The 27551-nt window shown below is 37.4% G+C and overlaps 1 protein-coding gene across 7 annotated transcripts in view; it reads left to right on the top strand.

Moving 5' to 3' along the window:
- Nucleotides 1-27185, top strand: part of SORBS2 (sorbin and SH3 domain containing 2) — an 82948-nt gene extending 55763 nt beyond the window's left edge. For 3 of the 7 annotated variants that reach the window (XM_086464438.1, XM_086464439.1, XM_086464440.1), the window contains 8 exons: nt 5273-5361; nt 7981-8027; nt 9344-9458; nt 9555-9683; nt 11507-11710; nt 23099-23148; nt 26217-26323; nt 27124-27185. In XM_086464438.1, coding sequence (XP_086320564.1) covers nt 5273-5361; nt 7981-8027; nt 9344-9458; nt 9555-9683; nt 11507-11710; nt 23099-23148; nt 26217-26323; nt 27124-27185 — 803 coding nt within the window. Of the gene's footprint in view, nt 1-672; nt 2230-5269; nt 5362-7980; nt 8028-9343; nt 9459-9554; nt 9684-11506; nt 11711-15017; nt 15819-16942; nt 17054-19677; nt 19786-23098; nt 23149-26216; nt 26324-27123 lie in introns of all 7 variants that reach the window. The other 4 variants (XM_086464437.1, XM_086464435.1, XM_086464434.1 and 1 more) reach the window with 3 other exon arrangements.
- The last annotated feature ends 366 nt before the right edge of the window (nt 27186-27551 follow it).

Here is a 27551-nt window from a genome sequence, read left to right as displayed (position 1 = left end):
ACCTGTGTAGCCGTTCCTCAGCCACCTTGTTCTGCCCTCCATAAGCTGTAGAAAACACCACTCCCTTCAGTGCTATCACACCAGGAAAGAGTGGGCTACTTATGAACAACTGGGAGAAATTTCCAGTTTGATCTTATATAGAGATGTGTCTTTACCTTAATTATTATCTTAGAATATGCAGTTGCTGTGAACTCTATGAGCATTATTCAGCTCAAAAATTCTGAACAGCTTTTTTCAGAATGCACAGGTGGAAAAGTCGATATTTGACTGAGGTCAAGATCTATTGTTTGACTTCATCCTATACCATTTGCAGCTTTTATTGTCTGTTGACCTTGTTCAAAATCAATACAATTAATAATTAATTAATAATCAATATTGTTTTCTTACGTTGCTTCGGTGGGGGAGTTGCAGAGTGGGTAACATCTCCATAATTCATAATTCTTTTTGATGTTCAAACTATCACGAGTACATTTTTACAGCTGGAAAAATAACTTATTAGCTCTGCTGCCCCAGGCTGTAGCAACCCTAGGTACTGACCTAAGTTGATAGATGCATTAATTGCTGTCTCTTTTCTAGTCTTTCTAATACTTACTGATGTTAATTCCAACTTTCTGAATCTTTTAATTTCTGGCAATGTCTCTTTTTTACCATGCTGCTCTATGGATTATAAAGGTGGGGATATTAGCAAAGTGTATCCATCCCTTTTAAGTTATTCAGTGCACAACCACAACACCTCAAACGAATTAGATTACTGTAGCACTTACAGACAACATTTAGCTGTTCCAAACGATTCAAGGAGGGCAATTAGCTACAAGAATGGCTGGCAAATGACTCGTCAAAATGCAGAAGTCTGGAGCAGCACAGAAGAAACTGCTTCTCCAAAGAGAAAATCTCGTAGCTGTGATGATCTGTTAACAGATGATCGTGATAGCTTTCCTGATGCACAGGCCAAGTCTGAAAGCATGGGCTCTCTGTTATGTGAGGAGGACTCCAAAGAAGTCTGTGCAATGAACTGGGCCTCCCCATATGCTGAGGGCCGTGGTACTAGTAGATCAAGAGTTCGTCACAGATCTGCACATGATGCCCCAGGTTTCCTAAAAATGTACAAAAAGATGCACCGCATCAATCGCAAGGACTTAATGAATTCTGAGGTGATTTGTTCTGTGAAGTCCAGAATACTGCAGTATGAAAAGGAACAACACAAAGGTATTCTTCAGGGCTGGAGAGAGTCTTCTACTGAAGAGGTGCCCAGAGACATGGTACCAACAAGAATATCTGAATTTGAAAAATTAATTCAGAAGTCAAAATCAATGCCAAACCTAGGTGATGAAATGTTGTCAACTGTTACACTAGAGCCTCCTAAAAATGGCTTATGTCCACAGAGGCGATTTTCTATCGAATCTTTGCTGGAAGAAGAAAATCAAGGCAGACATCCTTCTCAGGTACAACGGAGCTACAAGACTAAAACCCTGGTGCCAATTCACATTGAAGTGACCAGTGATGAGCCACAGCGATCTCATATGGATTTTTCAGATAGTGATCAAGATGGAGTGGTTTCTGACCTCAGTGACTTTATCCAGATAGAGGGTTCATCTTTTTGTAGTGAAAGTGACTTCGACCACTTTTCCTTCACATCATCTGAAAGCTTTTATGGATCAGGCCATCACCACCACCACCACCACCACCACCACAGGCATCTCATCAGCTCCTGCAAAGGGCGATGCCCAGCATCCTACACCCGCTTCACCACCATGCTAAAACATGAAAGGGCTAAACAAGAAACCACTGAAGATCCAAGAAGACAGGAAGCAGAATCTGGCCTCTCTAAGATAGCGTTCCTAGTCAGTCCAGTGCCTTTCCGGAGGAAAAAAAGTGCAGCTCCTAAAAAACAAACTGAAAAGAAAAAATGCAAGTCATCTGTATTTGAAGCCCTAGACTCTGCACTTAAAGACATCTGTGACCAAATTAAAGCTGAAAAAAGAAGGGGAAGCTTGCCTGACAACAGTATATTACACAGACTTATTACTGAGCTGCTTCCAGACATTCCAGAAAGGAATTCTTCTCTTAAAGCTCTGAAAAAGAGTCCCATGCACCAGCCTTTTCATCCACTGCCTCAAGATGGTGCTATCCATTGCCCACTGTACCGGAATGATTGTGGAAGATTACCTCTTAGTGCCTCTTTTCCAGACATGGACGCAACTAACAACAATAGTGCACTGTGTTTCCAAGGTGGATTAATTTTCTTCCTCTATCCTTGTGATTTACTTACCCAACCTTACTCCCTGTATTTCCCGCCCTTACTCATTCCATTTTTATCTGTGTTGTCTGTAAGAAGCTTTCATCCCACGAACTTCTTAATGAAGGATGTCATTTTTACATAGGTGATGAGGCTAGATAAATTTGCTGTCTATTCACAAAATACAGTAATCTGGACAACTGGAGCAATGGAGTATTTAAACTAATAGATTATTAGTGCTATAAATTACCATGGGGTTACTAAATTAAGCAATGTGGGCGTTTTCCCCAAGAAAAAGACCTTATAGAAAATGAATGTATGCATCATAAGATGCTGGGCAAACAGAAAACAATATACAGATAGCTCTTCCTTTATTGTTAAAAAAATAAAAATAAAAATCTGCACCTAAAACATGTTGTACTGTATAGTTTTGTTACATGTAGGTGGTAAAAATGCTGTTAATCCTGCCACTATCATAGAAAGTAAGTTGATTCTGTTTTCTTATGAAAATAATCTAATTCCACTACTTTATGTTACTTTTTGTGAATAGACTTTAAAGTCATTTTAGGAAGTTTCCATTTCCACTGTTCAAACAATAAATTTCCAATTTCTGTGGCAGCAAAACTAGTTCTTCTCATAGAGTTTTGTTATATCTATGAGGTTTTGAGAAATTTCCTATCCTCTTAGAAGGGAAATTCTCAATAATCAAAACTTGAATGAAACTGTCAGGGTGAGTATAACTTTTAAAGACTTCTGTCTTGACAGTGATCTGGTTTTAAAGTTACTACTTTGTTGCTCTGCTCTTTCTCAAAAAAATTGCTTGAGCTTAAAATGTTTCTTAAAGTTTAACCCTGCAATATTAAAAGCAGCAAACTAGCAGGAGTGCACAAAGGTATATCCCAGATGATTTAGATTAATGTCTTGCAAGTCTATAATTTATTTCTCTTTTTAAATGGTAACATTTCTGTGTTAAAGAATTCTGCTTCTAAACATAGTCACATTCTGTGACAGAGCATCTTTGAGAATTTAACGCCGTTACAAAGCTATTCTTGAAATCACAAATGGATGTAAGAGAATGTCTTTAATATATCAATTATGCAATATTTGATCAGACCCATCTTACTTATCTTTAATCTCACATCTTTTCCTGTAACTTTTGCAAGTACCACACTAGTAAATATGTATTTCAAGAGAATTTAAGTGCTTACCATCTTAACTAGTTAAAATAGACATATTGAGAACAGAGAATTTGATAAAAAAACAGCTATAAAACACAGTTCAGAATTGAATTAGTCATACTTGAGGCCTGATCATGTCTAACCCTGGCAGGCAGTACTACACAGTGAGAGTGAAGTTGTTGGAAATTGTGCTGGTGACACATCACAGTTCCTAAATGAGTTTTCCAGTCCTTGAAAATAAGAAAATCCACAATGCAGAGTAAACATGAATTCCTAATAGCTTCTGCATCTATGAAGGGGCCTGGCATGAGGAAGGTGGTACACTCTGTCAACATTAATATCCCTAAAGTATCAAGGAGAATGACTACAGCAGAATATTTCATTGACTTCCATCAGCACCAGTCATGGCTGAGCTCTACTTCTAATGAAGTTTTATGTTTTGTTGGATCTGTGTGTGTCTCTTACAGCCACCATCCACATGGAGACCTGAAGGTCATAGCAAAAATCACTGAAAACTACCACTATTGACTGCATAAGGAGCTGTACAGAAATAAAGGAAATTGTTCTTCCTAAAGCTTCTATGTTTTCGCTCCTTCCCTCCCATGTCTTTCTCTTTCTGCTGGAGTTTAAAGAAAAAAATAATAGATGTGTTTGGAGGCATTATATCTTTAGATTTATGCAGTGAGCATAGATCCTTGTTCACAGACACATGCCGTATCAAGAAAGCTGTCCAGAACTGGGACTGTGATACAGTTGCTAGTGATGACATGCTTGCAGTCAATGACATGAATGATACTATTATCTCATTCTTTGCTGCCACTGTATTTATCAACAGCCTCAAGTTTTTGTGGCTTAGCCCACAGTCCACTGGAGATCATTTATATCTTTCTTCTGTAAGACCTTACCATAATGGATGAGATTATTTCAGTTCTTTTTTTTCCACTTGTACTTCTTTAGAAACATATGGGCTTGGTAAGAACAGATTGTGTGAATGAAGTCAAAGGAAAACAAAATCAGCCGTATGTCTCCACTAGCAGGTATCACTGTGGCACTAGGAAACTAAAACAGTAAATCTCAGAAGTCAAGAGGCAGTTCATCTCATCCTGTGGTCTGAAATAATTCCATGTTTCTTTTCATATTGGCAATTTGCAGAGCTATAAAGAGTGTAAGATTTTGATTTTATTTTTATTAAAACATGAAAAGATGTATTCACCATTATATAATATACTATTCTATAATAAACATTGGTAAACTGTGCTTTAGAGAAAATCTGCCACATAGATTGGTGAGTAATGGTTTGTACTCCATCTCTTAAAACAAACTTGTTTTTATGAAATAACATCATTTTAAATTCCCTTGTGCTGCCTAATGCGTGCCCCTGGTGAAGTAGAAATGCATCCTAGATTACTTAGGAGGAAACAATTTGTCTTCACTATTTTCTCATTGAAGCATGCTTTAATCATATTTTGTGCATGTACTTATGTGTTTAAATCGTTGGCATTCCAAAACAGTTTCATGCAAGCTGATGAAATCCCAGTACTGCTGTCATGTCTTCCATTTGGTCCCATAGGGGTGCATCCCTTTGTACAGTGAGGCATAATTTTGCTCTCTTGATCCTCTATCATATATTCTTCTGCTGCTGTTGCTCAGAGGACAGCCTTTGCCTTTGCTTGAGAGTTAGTATCTTTTATTTTCTTTAAAAAGCTGCACTTTAGCCATATGTGCTTTTCTTTCTACTAAAGGTAAAATAATAGATTTCAGTATCTCTTCACCCCTCTAAATAAAACTAAGCAGCATCACAGATTTGAATGTTTTTGTTTAATTTACCATAGTTTCACATAATTTCTGTTTTCAGTAGACCAGGAGTCTCCTGGAAGCTATTCTTCTGCTTTCACTGATATGGGACGATGTACTCCAAGGGAGAGAAGAGGAACTACAGACAAAGAGGTAGTAAAACAACAATAAATAGTGAAGCAATATCCATATGGAAAACTGGTAACGTATCTGAGACAAGATTTGTGTTGGTTTTAAGACACTATAATAATACAGACCAAAGGAACAGTTATTTATCATATCATCAGATGGGACAGCATCCTTCTTTTTCATTAAGGAGATTGGTACTTCAAGAAATTAAAAGACTCTCAAGCTTTGTAAGATAAGCTTAGATATGGACGTAAGTTTACTAGTCATTGATAGGCTCTGGCAAAGTTGACCGGAATGGGTGTTTGGGACAGGGAAAAATAGCAGATGTGATGAGGAAAGGCTTTTTTGAGAACCAGGGCATTACACAAAGAAATTTTCTCAGTAGTTTCAAAACTGACACAAAGAACGTCTGTATTTCACCATTATTTCTGTTTAGAAAAAGCAAACACACTGCTGTTAGCATGTTAGACAAAACCGCTTATCCTAAGAGTGATCTCTAATTTCTGTAACAGTTGGTGATTGTAATTATATACTGATTGCTTATATTAATGCTTTGGAAGAGGAAATGGAAGCAGGAATACAACACAAAGTATCACTGAAAAGTATACGTAAAGAAATGGAGTATATCATTCAGTATCTTAAGAACATTTCTAGATCTAGAACTATAAATGCTCTCCAAACAGGCTCAGGGATTTTATTCAATCATACAGTACATTTCCATTAACCAACATCTACAGACTATAGATTGTTAACATTTTCCACTGATTTTGATTAAAATAGTGCACAAAATAACAGAAATGTAAGATAGTACTGTATTTTAATTGCTATTATTTAAGGGTTTGCTCTGGATCATCTACCTTGTTAAATGGTGATACGGGTCAGAACCGGTTACAGGATCTGAATTCAGATCCACTTACCACCCCACTGACATGGTTATATTGCTCCAATTCAAGTAAGAGTCAAATTTAAAAAAAAAAAAAAAAGACTGCTCATTACAAAATAAAGGTTAAAAAAGTTCCAGGAGCCTTATTGTGTGTTCCTTTTAAAGAATTGTATAATATTGATTTGAAATCAATATCACACAATTTTCAAATTTGAAAATACGTAAAATACGCTACAAGACATTCTTAAGAATGATGTAATTTAAAAAAGTGAAAGGAGAAAGCTTTCCAGTATGTTTTCTACATTTCAAAGTATTTTGTATTTAATCAGCTCTGCTGTTCTTTTAATATTAACCCCCTTCTTCCATTATTTGCTTTAACAGTTACAGCACCAGCTGTGTACCAAAATCAGAAAAGAGTGAAAAGGGCTTAGCTACAGTTGCTGATATGAATATCCCCTCCCATCTAAAAGACTGTTTTTAACAACAGCAGGGAACAGAAAAATGCTTTTAAATTTTGGCTCTTATTTGAAGGAGACCTGTAATGGAAAATTGTATTGGTATTACAAAATGCAAGTTGAGAGGATCCCTGTAATAACTTTGGGGACTTTTTTATTATAGCAAAGACAATGCTCTAGGTATGCTAAATTTGCTAGCCTTTAGGTGACAAGAAGGGAGAGAACCCAGTCGAGAACATCTCTCCTGGAAGAAAGGTAAAATGCAGAACTTACAAGTGTCCTTTTTTATTCCTCTTAAAAGACATGCAGCCTTAAGTCATTACAAATAGTATCTCTCAGAAATAGCATAATTAGCTCGTTCCAGTCACTAGTATATCCTAGGGAGATATTTTTTAAAATGTATCACTCTCATCTGTGCAAGTACTTGCAGAGAAAGACTAAATCACTTTACCAAATATCCTCACATAATACTGCTGACCACTTCTTGCACCTTCCTCTGAAGTTTCCATCTAGGCAGACACTAGACAAGGGAGGCTTTTGGGTCGGATCACAGTTCATATTTTCAGCACAGCTTTGGAAACAGTGAAAGTGTAACTGTCAGCCACATAGGTGAGGAGAAGTAGGGTTGTTTTACAGTCTTATTTTTGAAGCAATATTGAGCTCACAGATACTTGGTGACAGAACTTGATAAATGTATGAAAGGAATGATGTGATGTGATTGCCTATGATAGCAAAAGAGCTTCACAGATGACTCAGGAGATCACTTCCAGTCCTGAGTTTCTCAGACTTTATTAAAACTATTAATGTGATTATAGAAATCTAATATAGAAATATTCCCAACCTTTTCAAGCTGTCAGAGTAATTTTTCTTTTATATATATAGAAAATGTGATGCAGTATTTGCAGTTGAAATTAGCCTAAAGATAATGACTTTAACAGAAGAGCATCTAAAGTATTAGAGAATATTAAGCGTGTGAATTTCCATTGTAGCTAGAGATGTGGTTGCCTACAAGTCACATTGGGATTTAGTAATTTTTTTTTTACTTTTGTACTTCTCTTAAACATAAAATTGCAAAGTAGTCTGTATTAAGATTTAGCTGCTATTTCTATTTTTAAAATACTAAGTCCCAAACACCTGACTGCCTTAAAAAAGGAAGTTGTGTATCATTTGCCTATTACTGCAAGAACCACTGTAAAGCATAAGTCCTTTTCTTTTTTGATCTTGGTCACCTTTTTAAAAGCTGAAACACATTTACCGTATAGTACATACTACCTGAATGTATTAATCACTTTGCCTACTTTTCAGAAACTGCCAGCTAAAGCTGTATATGACTTTAAAGCTCAGACTTCTAAGTAAGTACTAGACTTTTGTTCATTTAAGAATTCATAATTCAAGAAAACTCTTTCTAGCGCTTGTGGCAGCTAACTGCTGTTCTGGCCACTTTCAACAGCAAATGCCATGGAAGCAGAGGGCCTGCTTGCTGTCACAGTAGCCTCTGCATTAGCAAACTGTGCAAGAAGTTATTTTGTAATAAAAATGTCTTAAATTATGATATACTCCATTGCATTTGTTTGAACACACAAACGGCTGTGCATCTTCAGCCTTCTACAGCATGGGTGCTGAGGGTCACCTGCTGAACGCTCTTCATTTGTGGTGAATTGTATTTAGGTTACACAAGGTTACAGTGCTTAAAATACTGTCACAGATAGTGTGTTTATCAAAATACTGTATAATGCTTCAGCATCTTCTTGTCTGTCTTAACATACGCAGGCTCTCTGCAGCATGTGACATGTCCCATACCAAGCCAAACCACAGTGTTGCAGAAGAAAAACAAAATCAGGAAACATTGTTTTAGGATAGGAGATAGTCAAAGTAGAGTGCCTATATTTCATGCCTGCTGTTGTTCTGATGATCCGGGGCATTTAAATGATCTTTAGATATGGCCTGACGTTGACACTAGAATTACATTAGCTGTGTCTGGTAGGAAACTCACAACATGAATTATCAGAACAACAGATTAGCCCCTGAAAAACCAAATGGATGATACAGGAAAGAACACCCAGGCCAGAATCTGAAAATATTCTTAAAGATTTGGGTAATTCCCTTTTTGGTATCCCAACATCAAGCTTATCACAGGCCCTGAGTATCAGAAATGGTGAGAACATAATCCTGTGTTCTTCACACTTCTGAACAGCTGTCTTGAAAGAAAAACACATAGAGCAGAAGCACACCAAGCTGTGCTGCTGCAGAAGGTAGTAATAGGCCATAGAGACGTGGGGGGTATATTCTACGGTTTTCTTTACAGATTTCATAAAGAACACCAAAGACCCCTCAGATGCCTGTCGTAAAAGCAGTATCCAAACAGTCCATCCAAAAGACATCATGCTTGCATGCAGACTCTATACTAAGTGCTCTGGTAACAACTAGCAGTACTTCCTTGGAATGACAGTGTAAAACAGGCATATATAACTCACAGCTAGTACCTGGGATTCATAAATGTGAATGGTATGGCCAACTGGTAAATGTACCACAGCTGTGACGCTTTTTCCTCAGATGTTTCATTGCTACATTCTGTTTCAGTTCCAAACTGTAAAGAACTCAGAAACTATGCAGGTGGAAGAGTTAAGTGTAAAGCTGTAAACATCTGATCTAAACAAATTTGTTACAGAGAGCTGTCCTTTAAGAAAGGAGATACTGTCTATATCCTCAGGAAAATTGATCAAAACTGGTATGAAGGTGAGCACCATGGAAGAGTTGGAATATTCCCAATTTCATATGTCGAGGTTTGTTCTCTGTTTTAATTCCTTGAAATGGTTTGGGTAATAGGTCCACAAACTGCATGAGAATAATGAAAATCTGTGATTTTTCTTTTTTCTTAGAAACTTTTTCCCCCAGAAAAAGCACAGCCTGCCAGGCCACCTCCCCCTGCACAGATTGGAGAGATTGGAGAAGCTATTGCCAAATATAATTTCAGTGCAGACACAAATGTGGAATTATCACTTAGAAAGGTACAGTTTAGAACTGTCTTTTTCAAAATACCGTTATAGTGTCTACTGCTACATGGAATTAATACAAAGGTAAATACTGTGTTTTGGTGGCCTCTACATTCGATACTTGCTATGCATAAAGCAATGTAACGATAGGAAACTACTAACATAATAGCTCATTGGCTTACAAGCTTTCACAGCTACCTGCAAGTAGTTTAAAGATGGTGTGCATATAAACTGGGTTGTGGTAGATTAGCATATGCAAATATCTGCTAACTACCCACCTGCATTTCTAGTTTTCACTTCAATTATCCATTCCTTTTTTAATAATTATTTCTTGCTGTCACAATTATCCTAGTAACATTTTTAACACAGAACAACTAGAAGAATACAGAAAATAGAAGATCTAGGAAAAAAGGCTCAGAGATATATTTGTGCATGTATAGTTCATGCAAACTTTTAATTTAATAACAATCCGCTTTTTATAACATTCTCTTATCTTTTCTGTGCACATCCTGGTGGTTATACTTTATTGCACATGAACAAAATAAATGTTTAATTTCTGAGGTTTGTGAGACGCTGGAATATTACTGCTGTAGAGAAACTTTATTATTGAGGCTATTATATACTTAGTTGTAAGTAGTATATACTTTATATCCACTGGAACGTTCTGCCTCTTAATTTTTATTTTTTTTTTTAAGAATTAGAATTCATAGAAGATACTTGGTGGTTTGTTTTTCTTTTGAAATAAGAGTAAGGATACAGTTTTTTGATGCTGACCTAGAGCCTGATCCAGCATCACTGGAGATAGTGGGTGGTTTTCCACTTTTTTGGTAAAAGTTAAAGGGGTCTAAGATAAAAGATTTATTTCTTTTTTAAAAAAATCTCTTTTGTGCTTATTGTGGTGGTCATCATCTTGACAGCCCAGTTTTGGTTTGCTTTTAAAAGTTAACTTGCACTAGTTTTCTTTTGTTCCATCCCACCAAAGATAATTTTAGGGTACTTCACAAATCAACTACAGACACAAAATTACAGAAACACAAGAAAACACAAAACTAATGGGGAAGGGGTTTGTTACTGACACACAGTAAAAAGCACAGCAATCACGTAAAGCAAAGAAAGGAGGTAGCTCATGAAGTTTCACAACAGAGAAAAGTTTGAATAGAAACTGGGTATTTTCCATATTAGTTGCTGAGCTCTCTAAAAACAGTAAGTGATCCACTGCCCATCCCATCTTTTTGTTTGTTTTTTTTTGTTTGGTTGGTTGGTTTGGTTTGGTTTGTTGGTTTTGGGTTTGTTTTTTTTTTGGTTTTTTTTTTTTACACAAGAAAAGCACTTTTTTCCACATCTTTCACATGAACTCATTTTTTAACTTTCTACCTCACTTATTCCAGTTTTACTGATAGCAAAGCACCAAAGCACTTACATGGATTTCATTGTTTAACTTTTATCACTTTTAAGGAAAAACAGGGATAGCAGTCACTATTGCATATTAGAGTTAGGACGTTAGCTAGTCATTTGACCAACAGCTGAAACAGTTTATGTTCCAAAGAAAAGTTTAAATGTTAATCCCCCAATCAAGAGTAGGAGACTACACGAGATTCCCCTCTGATAAAAGAACAACATTTGCATTTCCATGACTAGCCCCCCCATTTGCTGGAATGGTAGTTGTATGCATGGTTATTGTAAATGGGAGGAGAAACACAAAAATGGAGATGATTCTCAAGACTGATAGGAAACAGCACTGCAGGGAAAATAATACTATGTCTTAAGATAATATCTGCTGTTCAAAAAATTAACTTACAATGTGTCTGCTGATAACGTATTTTCATAATGCATTTCAGGGAGACAGAGTAATTCTTCTTAAGCGAGTTGATCAAAACTGGTATGAAGGTAAAATACCAGGAACAAGCAGACAAGGCATCTTCCCTGTTTCATATGTAGAAGTCATCAAAAAGAATGCATCAAAAGGTGTTGATGACTACCCTGATCCTCCAATACCCCAAAGCTATTCTAGTGACAGAATACACCATTTAAGTTCAACTAAGGTAAGGATTTTTTTTTTCTTTGCTATCACCCCTACAGTGGGTTTAGAGGGACACATAATTTATGCATTAAGTGCACTACATTACTTTCCTGCATCGGTAGATTTGCATTACTAATACTTTGTTATTAAAGTATTTTAATAGCCGAGTGTGTGTCTTACATTCTGCCAGGATTTTGTTCTTTTCTTCATTAGCTACTACATTATTGAAAGTAGGGACAGACAAAATTTGGGCAGAAAAATCAAGCCAACACAATAAAATTTATTTGGGAATCTTATACAGAATTTGAGCATTAAGGATTTGTCTAGCAGACTTTTCATAGTGCAATGTGAAGACATTCCCATAACACAGCTGTCCTCAAAGCCTGCAGTCCCATAAGATGGAAGGGCCAAGAGAGGGCAGTTTGCATGGGGACACAACTTGCCAAGACCAGTTCTGTGCCTTTAAAAGTAAAGGAGAACAGGTAATGACTCTGTACTATAGCCTTCCTCCTTTTGCCGTTCACACTCTAGAAGGAGGCTGTTTGTACCATGGAGATTCCTTGAAGAGATACGACAAAAGTGACAGTATTGTTTCATTTAGTAGTGAGGCAAACATCATCACATTGTCAATATACTTGGATTCAGACCTTTAGAGTTGTAATTTTTCACACCAAATGTCTGTTGTAGGTTCTGAATTCTATTCCTTCCTAGTCTATATATCCACCACAAATTGTACTACAGGATGTTGCAAAAAAGATTCCTGTTCTCTGGTTTATCATTCGCTCATGAGATGTCACCTGCGCAGGGAACATAACCTCTTTGGCAGTGATAGAAACTAAGAAAGTTTCTGTATACAAACTGTGATTAGCATTAACATATCAATTAATTTGAACGCTCAAGACAGAAACTTTTCTAAATCTTCCTCTTTACCTTTGCTGTTTATCTCTTCAGTATGGGCAGTGATGTTTGTGTGTAACTATAAACTTCTTATCCTGATATTAATCTCTATTTGTTTCACTTGGTTTTGTCCCCTTTCTACTTTCATATACTTGCATACTGGTTCTCATTTACATGCTTCAACTTTGAAATAAGTTCCACATTTATTTGCAGCTTTGGGGACAGCTACCAAAATATGTCATTTATAGGCAACGGTGACCTCTGAAAATACTGCTTGCAACTAAAGAATATTAGCTGGGTTTGGATAGTTGCTCGAACAGGTCTTGTCTGGTTTTCCAGAATATGTTATAACAGAGACCTAGCTCCTCTCTCTTCCATTCCGACAAAACTGTTGAATTGAAGTAGCATCAAATTCTGTAGCTGATGACTGAGGTATTCATAAGCTAGGGCCCCTTATTATTACAGGAATCTAGAGGTTCCTGAAGGCAAGTCAAGAGTATGAGGCAGCTTAGGTGCTCCATATTACAGAGCTGTGTCTCTGTATTTGGAGATGCCACTCTATGGAGCAGGCTTGTCTCTAAGGCATCCTGCAGCTAAAGCCTAGTGTTTGTGTAACCCCTGGAACCCTTGTTGAGCATTGGTGATGCTTCAGAGTTATTTACATTCAGATTACAAAACTATCCTGCCACTATTATTAAGTTAGTTACTACTAAATTAGTTCTGTAGGTGAGGAAAGTGGAAGAAGCCTTCTTTGTAACACAGGAAACTTTTGCAATCATCTGGTTCTAGGCCAAGTAAAAAAAAAAAAACGCCTCCACTGACACTCTTAAACAGATATCTTGTTTCTGAATTCAACTGTATTCAGAAATGGCAGTACCATGTAAGAAGACATCTTTTTCTGACTACCTAAAAGGACTTCAGCAGTCCTGAAGGTGTTCTGGAGTTTACCACAATTGCTGATACCACTTTTCCTATTACTTTGGATTTTTTTAGCACTTATCACTCTTTGTTGCTAGAGCAATTGCATTAAACTTCTCTGGCCTAATTGCAATAAAAATAAATAAGCAATACAAGTCAGGAGCAAGCTATCTCTCTCCTTAACTTGGCCTAGACCATCTATATCTTTAGCTCTAGCGCAGCCTGTAGCTACAGGAAACTAAAAATGGCAGTTTCTCCTCAGCAGTGTTGTTGAGCTTAAAACCACAGGTTAGAGGCCCTTGTTCAAGAGGAAACATGAGGGAAAGAGATGGAGTATTGCTTGTAACAGCCTAGCTCTGTTTTAGCAGGCAGCATTGTATCAGTCTATACTGTTTACTTTGGTACAAAAGACTGTAACAGAGGTTTGTCCAACTATAAAATAAAGGTATTTGCCTCAAGAAAACTCAAGCAGAAGGTAAGTAAATCAACCTTCTTATTCTGTGACATTAATTTACCCTCTTAAAATTAGTTTCCTATTCTAGAGCAATACTTAAAAGACTAAAGAAGTCCAGATAACTTAGAGAGATGTACATCTAATTATTCTGGATAATTCTAATGAGATGATAATATTTTTCACTCAGTTTTAATTTTGAGGATTAATAGTAACAAAAATGCATTTTCAGTATTTACTGAAGCAATGGATATCTACTGATGCTGTGTACGTATGACTCACCAGTTTCTCATTCTTACAAAAGGACATTTCTTTTACCAGAAGGATACTTCAATCAATATTATGTAACGGTACTCAAAATACACTGCTGTGTACTGTGCTGTCACTATTTTAAAAGCGTTGCTGACTGCCTAGATTCATCCAGAATTGATTATATCTTTCAGAAATGTTGATGTCATTTGAACTAATAGGGTTGCTTTTGGAAAAAAAATGCTTTCTGTAGCTGCTTGTGCCTTAATAAAAGTATGCAATGTATTAAAGATGTTTCTTAAACATTTACTCAAAAGTACTAAGTAGGTCTATTAACATTAGTATAATTAGAAATCACCTCAGTTGTTATAGTTTAAAAGAAACAATGACATCTGAAGTGTACTTCTGAAAATGCTGTTCTCAAAATAACAGTAATGGTTTAAGGAAAATGACATTAATATTAATTGTATGATTTAATAACCTGTGACAGGTTCAGTAACAGAGCACCATAGGTAACATAACTTTAGCAGATCAAATGCAGGTCGCCTTCATGAATGTACTGATTCAGATCTGTCTTAATGTTTGACATTTAAGCCCCAAGCCAGAACCTGATACAGTTTCGTTTTTCACATGTCTTTCCTGCTCTTCTGATTCATGTAGTAACGATTTCAGACACCCATGCTCCCTAAAATGATACCCTATAATCCAGATGATGGCACAGACTTTTTTCTTTTCCAGTCTACTCATATCCTAATTCTCTGTTATGCTTATTTATTTGTTTGTTTAAATTCCCATGTTTTTCTTATTTTTGAAGTTGCCTTCCCAAGCACTGTCCCCACTTTCCAGACACCCTTCCTCCTCTTGGTCACACATTGATCAAAAGATTCTCCAGGCTGCCACTAGTGACTGGTTTTCAAGGACTGATGGTTTTTCACCTTCAAGCGTGGGCATCTTACCTCCTCCACCATTTCCAGGCAGTTTTATTTGTGACTTAGAAGAACTCGATTCTTTGGCATTAACATCCCAATCCATAGCAGTCTCCCCAGGTAATAGCATTCACCCTGTTAAGGATGATCACTTTATTCCAAATACAGAGGTGTCTCTCAGCTCTCCTACAGCTCTTCCTCTGTCCTGTCTTGTATCTACCTCTGTCTCATCTTCAGCCAGCTCATCTCATGACATAGTATATAAGCATACCAGCAACAACACCAAACCAGGAAAAGATCAAGACTTGAGAGGTATACTTGACTCTTCAGTTATCGAAGTACCTAGAGACTTGTCAGATACTACAAGTATCATTGCAAGAGAAGGTGAACATGTTGGTGCTATCTGTAACATCCCTTTGCCACATGAAGGTGGCTCCATCTCCAGAGTGCTAACTGCAGCTGCTGAAAACGAAGAGGAAATCTGTACCGCAGATCTGACAGTTAATATAGGGGATCAGTCAAAGCCTCAAGAATCAGATTTCTACAGAGGAGCACAAGACACAACAGAAGAACTGACAAGACTCTATATAGAGGAGGATCTGGGACATGACAATTTAGAGTTCCCAATAGCAAGTGGAGGAGACTCCACAGTATGTTATGAAGGATACACTTCACCAAATATTGATAAGGTACTTTAATTTCTGAAAAGCTTGGCTTCTGCATTCAGATAGCTTACTCAGTATAATTATTCTCTGCCTTTTCTTGTATTTAAATGTTTGTATTGTGCATAAGCACAGTTTCATACTATTGCATTTGATAAAAATGTTCAGTTGTTAAAAAAGGATAGTCCCTTTTCAGAAGCAGGCGTATACACCATTGTAAGTTATATGGTGTATCAATTCTGCTGGTCCTTTCCCTCCTGCCCTTGTTAGCTGCCATTGTGCTTCTGCTGCAAAAAGCCAGTGAACCATTTTCCTCACTGGCCTGTTACATGCCACCCCTTTTGAGCCAGAGGCCCCAGCAAGCAAATGCTGTCAACAGCCTTCAGAGGGAGGGACATGCCTCCTGCAGAGGCTCAGCAGTTTGTACTTCACATGTGTCACTTTACCAGCTGATATAGTAGACTCTATTACAAGAATGTGACTAATAATAACAGATGAGATTATGTTTGGCAGTTAAACAAATGCTTCCTCCTAAAGCCCACTCCAGTTCCTCTTTGAGACAGTACCACACTGAACTACCCCGAATGTGTGCTAGCCATTAAATGCCACAATATTGCTACACAGTTTATGTGGTTTCTAGGCAAAGTTTTAGAACAGATTTCTTCTGTCCAGCACTTATTTCAACAGACTATTCAGGCAGTTGCTTTGGCTGGCATATGCGAACATGTAAATCAGATGCTTGGGACAATATGTTTTAAGCCAAATGTAAAACTAGTTAATTAGAAGGATTTTGCAGGCTGTCTCTACCCTTACTTGACCTGAAAAAGCACAGGAGTAAACCGTAAGACTAGAGGTGAAATCCATGGCCACAAATGCCAACAAGCAAATAGCTTATTTTGATTTCTGGGGGAAGAATTTTCTTCTAGAAAAGTAGACTGACCGCTAATAAAATTAGCATTACTTTTCTGACTGTTCAGGTTAGTTACATGACTCCTTATTGAGCATTCTATCTCCTTCACAGCTGGTTTTATAGCATAATTACTTCTCATTTTTCTTAAACATTTAAGCCATCTCTACTTTCTCTGGGAACATCAGGAGACTCTGATCCTCCTTTCCACCTTCCTTCTAATCTTCCATTTCACTCTGCCAAGACACCAACTTTTCACTCTGTTCCTACAACATCCCTGTCTACTGCTTCCCTCTCACCTCCTCTCCTTTCCAAACCCTTGTATCAGCAGGAGAAAGACTCACCAAAGTTAAAGGTAACTGCACCTCTTGAGTATGGTCTGTTGCAAATTTTCATGTGTATTTAATAACTGCAAGGCTAACACAGAGTTTGATCTTTTCAGACATATTGTTTCCTTTACTAATATTAAATAACATAGTACATGCAGTATTAAAACAGGCCTTCTTCAAATGAAACACAAGGTAAAACTATAACCGTTATGATATCATGAAATAGCTTAAGGAGATACCAGTGACAGGAAAGCAGAAAGCCTTCAACTCAATTTCAAGTCCATACCAGGACATCAGTAACTTATTTAATCGAAAGAAACAGAATCATATTCAAGTATGCAGAAACTAAGTAACATTTGTAGTGTAAAAGCGTTTTCAATTTCAATCCAAAGCCTGGGAGAACAGTCATAAATTTCACCATAAAGCAAAGGGTCATGTTCTAAATACCTATTTTGTTAGTTCAAGGACTGGACAAAGATTATTTCCACTTCAGATAGACAAGGTCAATTTCCAGTGCTGACTTTGAGAGTGAATATTCTCATTAAAAGAAGAAAAACTCATTGAAAAAAGTTTGAGAAGCTATCCTACAAGAAGCAGTCATTACATCTATGACAAAAAAAAACCCCACACAACTTTTTTTTTTTTTTTTTTTTATATCTGCCACATCTTATGTTGTGTATTCATGGAAAACCCAGACATAATGGACTTGAAGTCTTAATATGCACCAAATCTGTTGGGTTTTTTCTGAAGTAGGGAAGAGACATAAAGGTTCTCTCCAGGGAATGAATCTGTCACAGGCTTACGTATGTTTCATCTCAAAGAAGGGGTAAAATACAGCATTGCATTTGTTTCTGCAACTTTGAATAATTTATCAGTTTTGCAGTGCTTTTGATGGATACTTTTTCTTAGCCTAACTGACAAAATCCAGACAATTCCTCATCTACACTGAAATCCTTTTTAGGTGACCTGATATTCCTTGCCTTTGTTTGAGCAAGGCATGTTAATCCCAGCTGAAAATAAATAGAAGGAATATCTGTTTTGAGAGTTAAAAGATCTGCTCCTGGGAGCCTCCTAGACAACGTACTGCTGTTCAGGGGGCACGGCAGGAGGCAAGACACTAAGTAACCAAGGGAGATGACTCCATCCTGCAGTCAGAAGAGCCCGAGTACTGAAAAGAACTAGAGGTCTGGGGGGTTGATACAGAGTTCTAGCTCTTAATTATTGTTTTCAAACCAATATCTGGTTTGAAAGCTGGATTATTTTTTAAGTCTAGGGAACACATTCCTTTATATGATTCCTTTAATCAGTATAGGCTTACCTATTTGAAAATTGTTGAAATTATAAGATACACTCCTACCAACAGCAGATTTTTTTTTCACACTTCTGAAGTAAGATAAAGATTTCTTTCCTCCCAAGGGTAAGCAAACTTTTTTCAGCAGTCAACAATGACTGTCAGGATACAGAGTTGAATTAAAATAAGTGTAGCCAGGTTTTGGCTGTCATCATTTCTTTCTAATTAGTCTACAGGCTGGACTTGAGAAAGAAGGACAGTTCCTATCCTCTTTTTGCATGTTGTCCATGATTAAAGTCTGCTCTCAACTGCTACAACAGAAAGAACATGAGACATTTCTAGGACTCAAATATCACAAGTGAAGAGAGGTTCTTCAGAGAGTTCTTGAAACAATATACTGATACTTTGATAATTTTTGTTGATGTAAAAATACATACATACATATGTGTGCGTGCATATATATATATACACACACACACACACACATTTGGAATGTGGCTCAAAGCTAAAGCATGACCATGGATTTGGGTAGTAGAATACAAGGAGCTATGAGTGAGAAGTGACACTTTGCTCCATGTTGGTAGGAGAAATGTGTCTCCAAAGGAGGAGCTCTGAAGAAACTTCCCAAAGAGAAATGTTGATGGTTTCCTGCCTCTTTGGCTTGCCTTAGTATCCTTTTTGGTTTTGTTGTTCACCCTCTTGCTCCTAAGAGGCGGCTGTTCTTCTGTCTTGCTACATTCTACTGGCAAACAGTCACAAATACCAAAGAAAAGGTTTCCAATGTCAGCACTCCACTCCTCTCACATTCCCTCTGACTCACCCCTGCCCCTGAGAATTCACATTTGCTGCACACACACCCTCAGGAGCTGAATTCTGACAAATATGTAGCTGATTCATAGCGATATTAACAAAACGACAATTTTTTCTTTGAAGTACTTTCCATCAAGTATGCAAATTTAAGGTCCATGTTCTGTTTAACAGTAAGGGATTATATTTGTCATTGGTATTTCTAAGATAGTATTTCTCCTCTGTGCTGTTGAGCTTTTCTGTATAACTGAGCTACTTCAGTGGGTACGCTTGCAATAACTGTTCTCACTCCAACTGCGTACACGGCATGATTAATCTTTTTAACTGTAATGCATAAGGGCATATGCCAGAGCAGCAAACCCTTGGAAAAAAGGTACAGTGGCAACAATGAAAATACCATATACTGATAATACCATTATTTGTACCTGTAACACACTTGCTTTCTGTTATCAAGAAATGCATGTCCAGCTTGTATGTATGAATGAAGCACAAAAGTGCCATGACACTTCATTCTTAAACTCTCACTTGACACAGTTTTCGTGGTTTTTCTAGGCTAATTTAAAGAGAGAGATATTTGTTATGGGTAAACCTCCTCGTAGCCCAGTGATGACTAAGAGATCCTGCAGCTCACCTGTCAGAGGTCACAGCTATTCACACAGGGTATGGTACTGGATGCCCAGTGTGCAATAACAGCATTTCCATAGAAAAGGAGCTCAGTGTCTAGTCTTTCAGTATTTTGCTGTTGCCCAAGTGTCTCAATACTATCAGTATGCCGTGTTTTCTTCCTGTTGTGCCTCTGTGCCATGTCTGAGTAAAGCCAACAGGTCTGTGCGTGCCAAAACTTGTTTTATAAATCCATTAGTGTATTGTATCTCTGCAGTACTGCATAGTATTTCCAGTGCTACAAGATGTACGAGATCAGAGTTCTTTATATTTAGCCTGTTTTTTCCTAAATTACTGTTTCAAAGCATTTCTGGTTTATTAAAAATACAGCTTCTAAGAGTCAAAAATTTATACTGAGGCTGATTTCTTGTTTTCGAATCCATGTCCTTCTTTTCAAAATGTTCTGTTGCTGCTATATCATGTTCACTTAATACTGTCTTCTTTATCCAAGCACTGTTATTGCAGACCTTCATACTCCTTAGCCTTTCCCATCGTATCTGTAGTATAACAGTAACATAACTGTAACAATTTTACCTATCCAGCAAGTCAGATTATTTAGAGTTTGCATGTGATTCACCCAAAAAAGTGATCTAAATTATGAAAAAAAAAAACCCAACCTAAATTACATGAGAATTTATGGCTTATGTTTTACTTTCAGTTTCAGACTAAATTACTCTTTGTATTGGTTTCTTAACATAGGAAGGACAGAATTCCTGTAGCAGCAGATCAACACCATCGCAAAGAAAAGTCCAACTGAGAATAAGATCCATAAAAAAGGGATTAAGCCTTTAATTTTGCGTGTTACTCCAAACGAGTGGCATGTAATCAGTATATTGAAAGGACTGTATTGGTCAATGTTTAGTGCATTTACGTCTTTAATTCCAAAACTACAGGACAACACAAATTGTACATCTAATTTTCATGTCCAGGACTACAAAGAACTATTATAAGAGCATATCAGTCATGCATGAAAATCAGGTGTACAAAGGGGACCATTGACTTGACTGCACATTTTTTAATGTTTTTGGGATTAGGCCCTACAATTTTTCCCAGGAAACAGGATAGCATAGTGAGTTGAGCTGTAGTTGGAAACTAGAAATCCTGAGCACTAAGAGCTACTCAGTGATGCGTTTCATGGTATCTCTTGAGCTAAATTAGCCAGACCTTGCAACAGTCCCCATTTGAGCCATTGCCACTGTATATGGGAATGAGAGCTTACGGAAACAAAATGGGGAGAAAGCTTCTTGATGTCAGCTGGGGTACTATTGAGGAATGTATTTGGATAGGGAGAGCGCTCCAAGGTCCCCCGGGGTACTGTTGAGGAATGTATTTGGATAGGGAGAGCGCTCCAAGGTCCCCCTGTTCAGACATACCGCGGGTTACTTCACCCTGGTTTTCCCAGATTCTAATTCCATCAAAGTTTTCTCTGTAGCAGTAACATAGAGTTGAAAATCTTCACTTACCTTAATTTTGTCAACTGTTTTTACAGTAGTTAGCCAGAAATAAAATGTTCTAAAGTGTTGAAGCATCTACAGAAAAAGAAGATAATACTGACCTACCTAATTTCTTCCTGGCTTGGTATATGTTCAAAGCCTTAAGTTGTTTGTAGTATTGTTCAGGACATTGACTTCTTTGTTTGCATGAAAAATCCTAAACTTTGACTGAGTTCTTTTGCATCTCTGTTTTTGGCATTCAGCTCAGTTATGGGCCTGATGAAAGATTAGCAGAGAATAAGATCAGATTCTAATCCAAATATCAAGCAATCTGCCCAGTCGAATATTCTCTTCTTACTTGACAAGCCAACTATCGAAGGCAGCTGACTGAGAACTAGAATGTCCAATTCATAATCTTTATCGTTGGATTCTTCGGTTAAAAGTATCATTCTTGTACACTGGCAGAGGAGAGTTAAACGAGGGAGAGTGTCAAACAAATTTTTTTGAACTTTGAAAACCTCTTTCCCACCTAACTGTCATTAATATGAATAAGAGTGATGTAGTCCACCTGCCTGTACCATTAGACACCTTTTTAAAATTATACTCTACAGACTTTAACAACTTCAATTTCATCTGGAGCTGTTGGGGGGGGAGGGGGAGGAAAAAAGAAAAAACATAGTGTGTTTTAACATTCAGTTGATATCATCACGCTGTGGGTTGTTTACCATGGCCTTCTCTCATGGAAGACTGCGTCATCTTCAAGAGTAAACTGAAGCAAGATGAACTGGAATAGTCAAACCTGGGAAAGAGAAAACCACGGAGCAATAAGATAAATCCCATGGCTTCCAGATCAGGTTGCAGTTTACTTAATTCATAAAAGAAAGTGCTATGAGCTGTGTTTGATATCCACACTCCCAAAACAGATTTGGTTCCCAGACTCGTATCAGACTGTCAGTCTCTACAGCACGACCACAAAGCATCCTCAGCCAACAGAGAATATGATCACTGCTCACATCAAGAGCTCTCCCAAGCAGCTGCTCCTGCACTGTTTCTGGCCCCAGCCAGATTCTAATCTGTATAAGTCAATGTCTTTCTAAGCAGATATGGTTTCTGTAGGTTAGTATTTTTCATTTCCATGATGCCCAGATTTATTAGATATTAGTGGTGGGTAACGTTCTATTAAGAAGGAGAGTAGTTCCTTTCATAAAGCTTTGCACTGGAAATACAAACTACTTTTTCCCCTGAAGCAGAAGTGTTAATTTTGTTTTCACAATTACATGCATTCTTTCAAAAATTCTTTCTGCTCTTTGCCTCCCAACAGCCTGCATGGCTTTGTGCTCCGCCTTGAGATGAAACAGAATTAATTAAAGCATAGCATGTTATGCCTGCCAAGTTAGTACTGTGTGTGTGTAATGTAAATCAGTACGTTGTTTGTCTATGAATATTCTAAATTCTGCCATTACGTATAGGAGATTTTATTTCTGTTTATCTAAAAATATACTTCACCCAAGGAATGTGTAACATTCACCAGTTGCATCTGATTTTTCAAATGCTATTTCTGTTTCACAGTGAAAAGGCAGCAGGGTTCAATTCCATACTTTACTATAAATAGAATGGACTGTTGATAAAGTTCGCAGTTTTGTTTTAGTTTTTATTATGTCCTCCAAAATCAGATCTTTAAATGTGCCAAGATTCTGTTGCTTGCGATGTCTCTTAAGACTTATTTTGTGAGTTGGAGGGGGAGCAGAGGGGGCAGAAGGTGTTGTTTTACACAAGGTAGAATATGAACTCTCAGGCAACTCTGTATCACGTCCCTATCCAACTATTTGGACCTTAGACTATAAATCTTTATTACATTTCAAATCATTTCATTTCAGCCACAGCGCCCTGTGCTTGCTCATGAAAACATACACAGTGGGGGGGAACCGTAAGTATACTTCTTGTCTACTAAACCAAACCCTAACATTTAAGCAATACCCAGCACGTAGTCAAATAATGTGTTGACCTGCCAAGTACAATTATGAAGAGATTTTGGAAATTTACAGGTAACCACATGATGTAGGAAGATAGCCAAGAAGGTCCCAGAGGGCAAAGCCTTAGTTGTTTATTTTACATCAAACTCAGACAGATGTGCCAACTTCAGTTCTCCATCATTTATGCTTAAAAGGGATAATAATTTTGTTAAAATAGTTTGACTTTATTCTCTCCAGTTTTACGCCTCAGCAGAATGTCAATTAAAGATTTAACATTGATTCAACTCATCTGCTTTACTGACTTGACACAAATTATTCAGAAACAGTTCTGAATGTGGAGAGAAAGAAAAAAAAAAAAACCGACTTGATAATGTTGGTCACAGACTCATGTTTTCTGGTGTAATTTACATGTGCAATTTAAAAGTTAGATATAAGAAAGCCTTTCTGAAAACTGGAAAAGAACCTAGATCTCAAATCTTATTTTCACAAACAATGTAAGCACTTGGGATAAAACATGTAAGGCTATTTCAGTGATGACTTAAAATGCAAGTTTGGTGCAAGATTATATCGATTCTCCCCCCACCCTGCAAGTTTTGCACTCGGGTCCTGCTTCACTGATCACTGAAACCAGCAGCCATTCTTCCTCTAGCATCAGAATTCATCTATTAAGTCATACTCCAAAATGTAACTAAGGCTTAGCATCTAAAAATATTTAAAAGTTTATCTGTTGGTCACTTTAAGAAATGGCAAGAGGGGCAAAAAGTTACCAAATAACTATACCACAGATAACATAATGAAAACTGGACATTTTGGTTTCAATATCACTAAAGCCACAATCTCTATGTTGGATTTTTTGGGTGTACTGAAGCACCTAACTGTTTTATAAGCAATAATTGTCTAATAAAGTTTGTTCAATATAGTTTAAGTAGTTCATGACTAAAGTTACTTATTCCTAAAATTAAGGAGAAAGATACTTAAATTGCCGGCCAACCATTCTTTTTCTTGAATATAATTGTTAGTGTTGTAAATGGTAGTAGAGTTTTCATATTTAAGAAATTCTTAGATTAGCAAAGAGAAAATGAAATGACTACAAAGGAGTTATTAAAATAGATTCTCTATATCTAGAAGTGACTAAGATTAGGTTTCTAAAGTACAAAGAGTGCTAATTAGGAATTTCTTGTTGTGGTACTTGAGTAAGTAATTGGCTTGAATCCTATTCATGACACATTACATCTGCAACTCCTGTGGCTTTGGAAGCTGCTTTAATCATTTTTGGAATATTATCATAGCTCTGCTTTCCTGGAATAGTGATAAGCATGACAGAAAATGTTATTGCCATTTAATTTTTTTGCAGATTGTTCTTACTCCTGCTACACAAATTACCAGAGGTAATTGCTTAAATAACCAGTCCCATTCCATTTTGTTAGTGTGATTAAAATATAAAATTAGACTTTTCAGATTTAGGGAGATAACTGCCAGTCCTGAGGACTTAAGATAAAAATCTTTTTTTTCTTGGAACAACGTCTTTTTTTTCCTCCAAATCAGCAATGTGAAAAATAAGTGTAGTTTATTCAAGACCATAATTACAGTAAGCCTAGCACTGGTCTGTATATAGGATTTTCAAATGGGACTTCTAGGAGCAGGAATTTTTTCCTGGAATAAACATCTCATTTAAGCTACGGAAGGTCTACCTGGATGATACAGAGCTAATGGAAATACTCAGCACCAACATTATCAAAGGGGGAGTTATTTTGTTTTTTTGGCGGGAAATGTAATGGCATTAAGGTTTTAAAGTCAATGAACTGTTGCTAAGAGGGAAAAATGGACATGATTATATTTGTTTCATTATTTTGAAATTAAAACCGTTTCCTTTGTACAACTTCTGCTGTTGTACCCTGCTCCTTTCCAGACAGTCATAGCTGGGGCACAGATGATAAAAAAAAAAAAAAAAAAAAAAAAAAAAAAAAGGCAGATTCTGACTCTGCAGGACTCATGGGTTTTTGCAGCAATCTTCCTGGGGGCTGTCAGCCTAAGCACCTTCACTCTTCCATTAAGAGTTTATTGCCATTCTTTTAATTCCAAGAAATTCGATTAAAAGCTGACAAGGAATGAAAGATAATATCTCATACCTCTTTCCATTTGTCCACCTTACATCCTTCAATCTGCAGCCCCTGTCCAGGGTTGGAGGTGCAAGACAGTGTCTGAATACTGTTTGAGTTTCCATCCTTATATCGCCTGATTTATTCAAGCCTCTCCATCACTCACAGAGATATTTTATAGAGACACAGCAGGGGCAATTTTAACTAGGAAAGGGGTTGTGGCTGTGCGTTTCCAGATAGCAATTACTCTTCACCTTCCCTACAGAGGTAGGCATCTCTTTTATATGCAGAGCTCCTATATTGCCAAGTCTCGCCTCAGTAGTTGCGACTGAGGATCCCAGGGAGGTCCCTGTCACGGTGGCAGTGTGTGTGAGCCACTCTCCCAGGCACCCTCCACCACCGACTGCAGAAGGACGCCAGGCACCTTGCTTATGCTCAGTGGTACTTTGCTCTGCTGCGGCAGAGAACACACACACTAGGTTCAGCTTTCTGGAGCTTAAAGGCAGAGCCACAGTTTTAGGTACTGATCATGGGGAGTTAAGGGTCTAGCACATCTACAGACTCTCCTCTACAAGTCCTCTGTTTTGGTGACTCAACTATAAAAATAATGCTAAAAAAACCCCACCCCAAACTAGAATTCTGTGTTCAAAGCAACTGGTTGAGGAGCCATCAGGCTTGCCTTGAGTCCCCAGTCTTTAGTGTCTGATGAGTTACTTTTCCAATTAAGTTTTATAAATTTACTATAGTAAGTACTTAGCCCTGAAGTCCTTAGCCCTGAAGTCCACCAGGCAAAATAAACCCTTTTCCCCTATATTTGCAAGAAGCGTTACTTAGTAATTAATGTTTAAACCGTCTCCTTTACTTGCGGAAAGGTGCAAAGAACTCTTGCTTCTTTTTAAAATGCATCATTTGTCCTATTTAAGGTTTCAGGCTCTATATAACTATACTCCTAGGAATGAAGATGAATTGGAGCTCAGAGAGGGAGATGTCATTGATGTGATGGAAAAATGTGATGATGGATGGTTTGTGGGTATGTTTCAACTCAGTTGCTTTTTCTTTCCACCCCCCCCCCCCCCCCGCCCTCCCCTTGCTGCCCTCTTTGCTTGCTGTCTTTTAAACAAATTAATTTTTGATATTCAGCATAATAGACCTGAACCTGGCTTTATCAGGAGAAATCCCAACCAAAATCCACTGAAATTAGTGGGTAATTTTTCAATTGTGTCTTTTGGAATTGCTGGACACAAATTGACACGTGTCCAGTTTGTTGTACAGCACTGTTGTCATTATCATGTGACACAAAATTGTCTATGCATTACTGCTCTCTTCCTAAAGACCAGGTAATGTAAAACTTACTCGCATGAATACATCTACAGAATTGACTACTTGTGAGAACCAAGTATTACTGAACAAACAGAGACTTCATAACTAGGCCTAGATAAGGTGGCTTAATCATTCCATAAACCCTCATGCACACAGTGGCTAACTTCATCATCTAAACAGTCCTCAGCATTTCAAAAATTCAAGTTATTTAAATAGACTTGATGTTGTTGAAATTAAATTATTTCTGTGTACCAAGTCAAAATTTTACCACGGATTTTATTCAGGCCTAACAATTTAATCAAATATGCTTCTTTATTTGCTTTTTCCTTCCTTCAGTTATAATTTGTTAAAATTCACAAATGAAATCAGAAATAACTTTTTGAAGTTATATTATAAAGAACTGTAGGTATTTCTGTTTGTGCAATATTAAACACAAAAATTTAAAGGCCATGCTTACATAGTGATTTCCTGTTGTTATTCCCATCTTTCATCTATTGCTTCTAATTTCAGGAACCTCGAGAAGAACCAAATTCTTTGGTACTTTCCCTGGAAACTATGTCAAGAGGCTGTGAATTTTTTTTTCTACTTATTTATGCTGTATCTCTGCAACACATCTGCATAAAGCTGCTAGAAAACATGCTACGCTGGCCTTCTGTTTCCTTGCTTGCAGTCTCAAATAGAGGCCATCTAGCCCATCCTCATCCCATCCCACCCGCCAAACCGTTCCACCAGTATTACAGCAACGACCACGGTGTGAATAAATAAGCTTTTCTGAAACAAGAGGAATCGTTTCAACATTTAGATATTCCCTGCTTTGAAATCTTTTCATCTGAGGCACAATAGAAAAGCCTCGTGACAGATACACAGATGAATTGCCACGGGGGGGGGGGGGGGAGAAACTGTTCTTGATTTGGACATTTGTGATACTATCATGAAGT

The sequence above is a fragment of the Leptosomus discolor genome, chromosome 4 (assembly GCF_034619465.1).
Source record: "Leptosomus discolor isolate bLepDis1 chromosome 4, bLepDis1.hap2, whole genome shotgun sequence".
Lineage (NCBI taxonomy): Eukaryota > Metazoa > Chordata > Aves > Leptosomiformes > Leptosomidae > Leptosomus > Leptosomus discolor.
The sequence above is the reverse complement of the archived record's forward strand: the minus strand, read 5'-3'. Positions and strand labels throughout refer to the sequence as shown.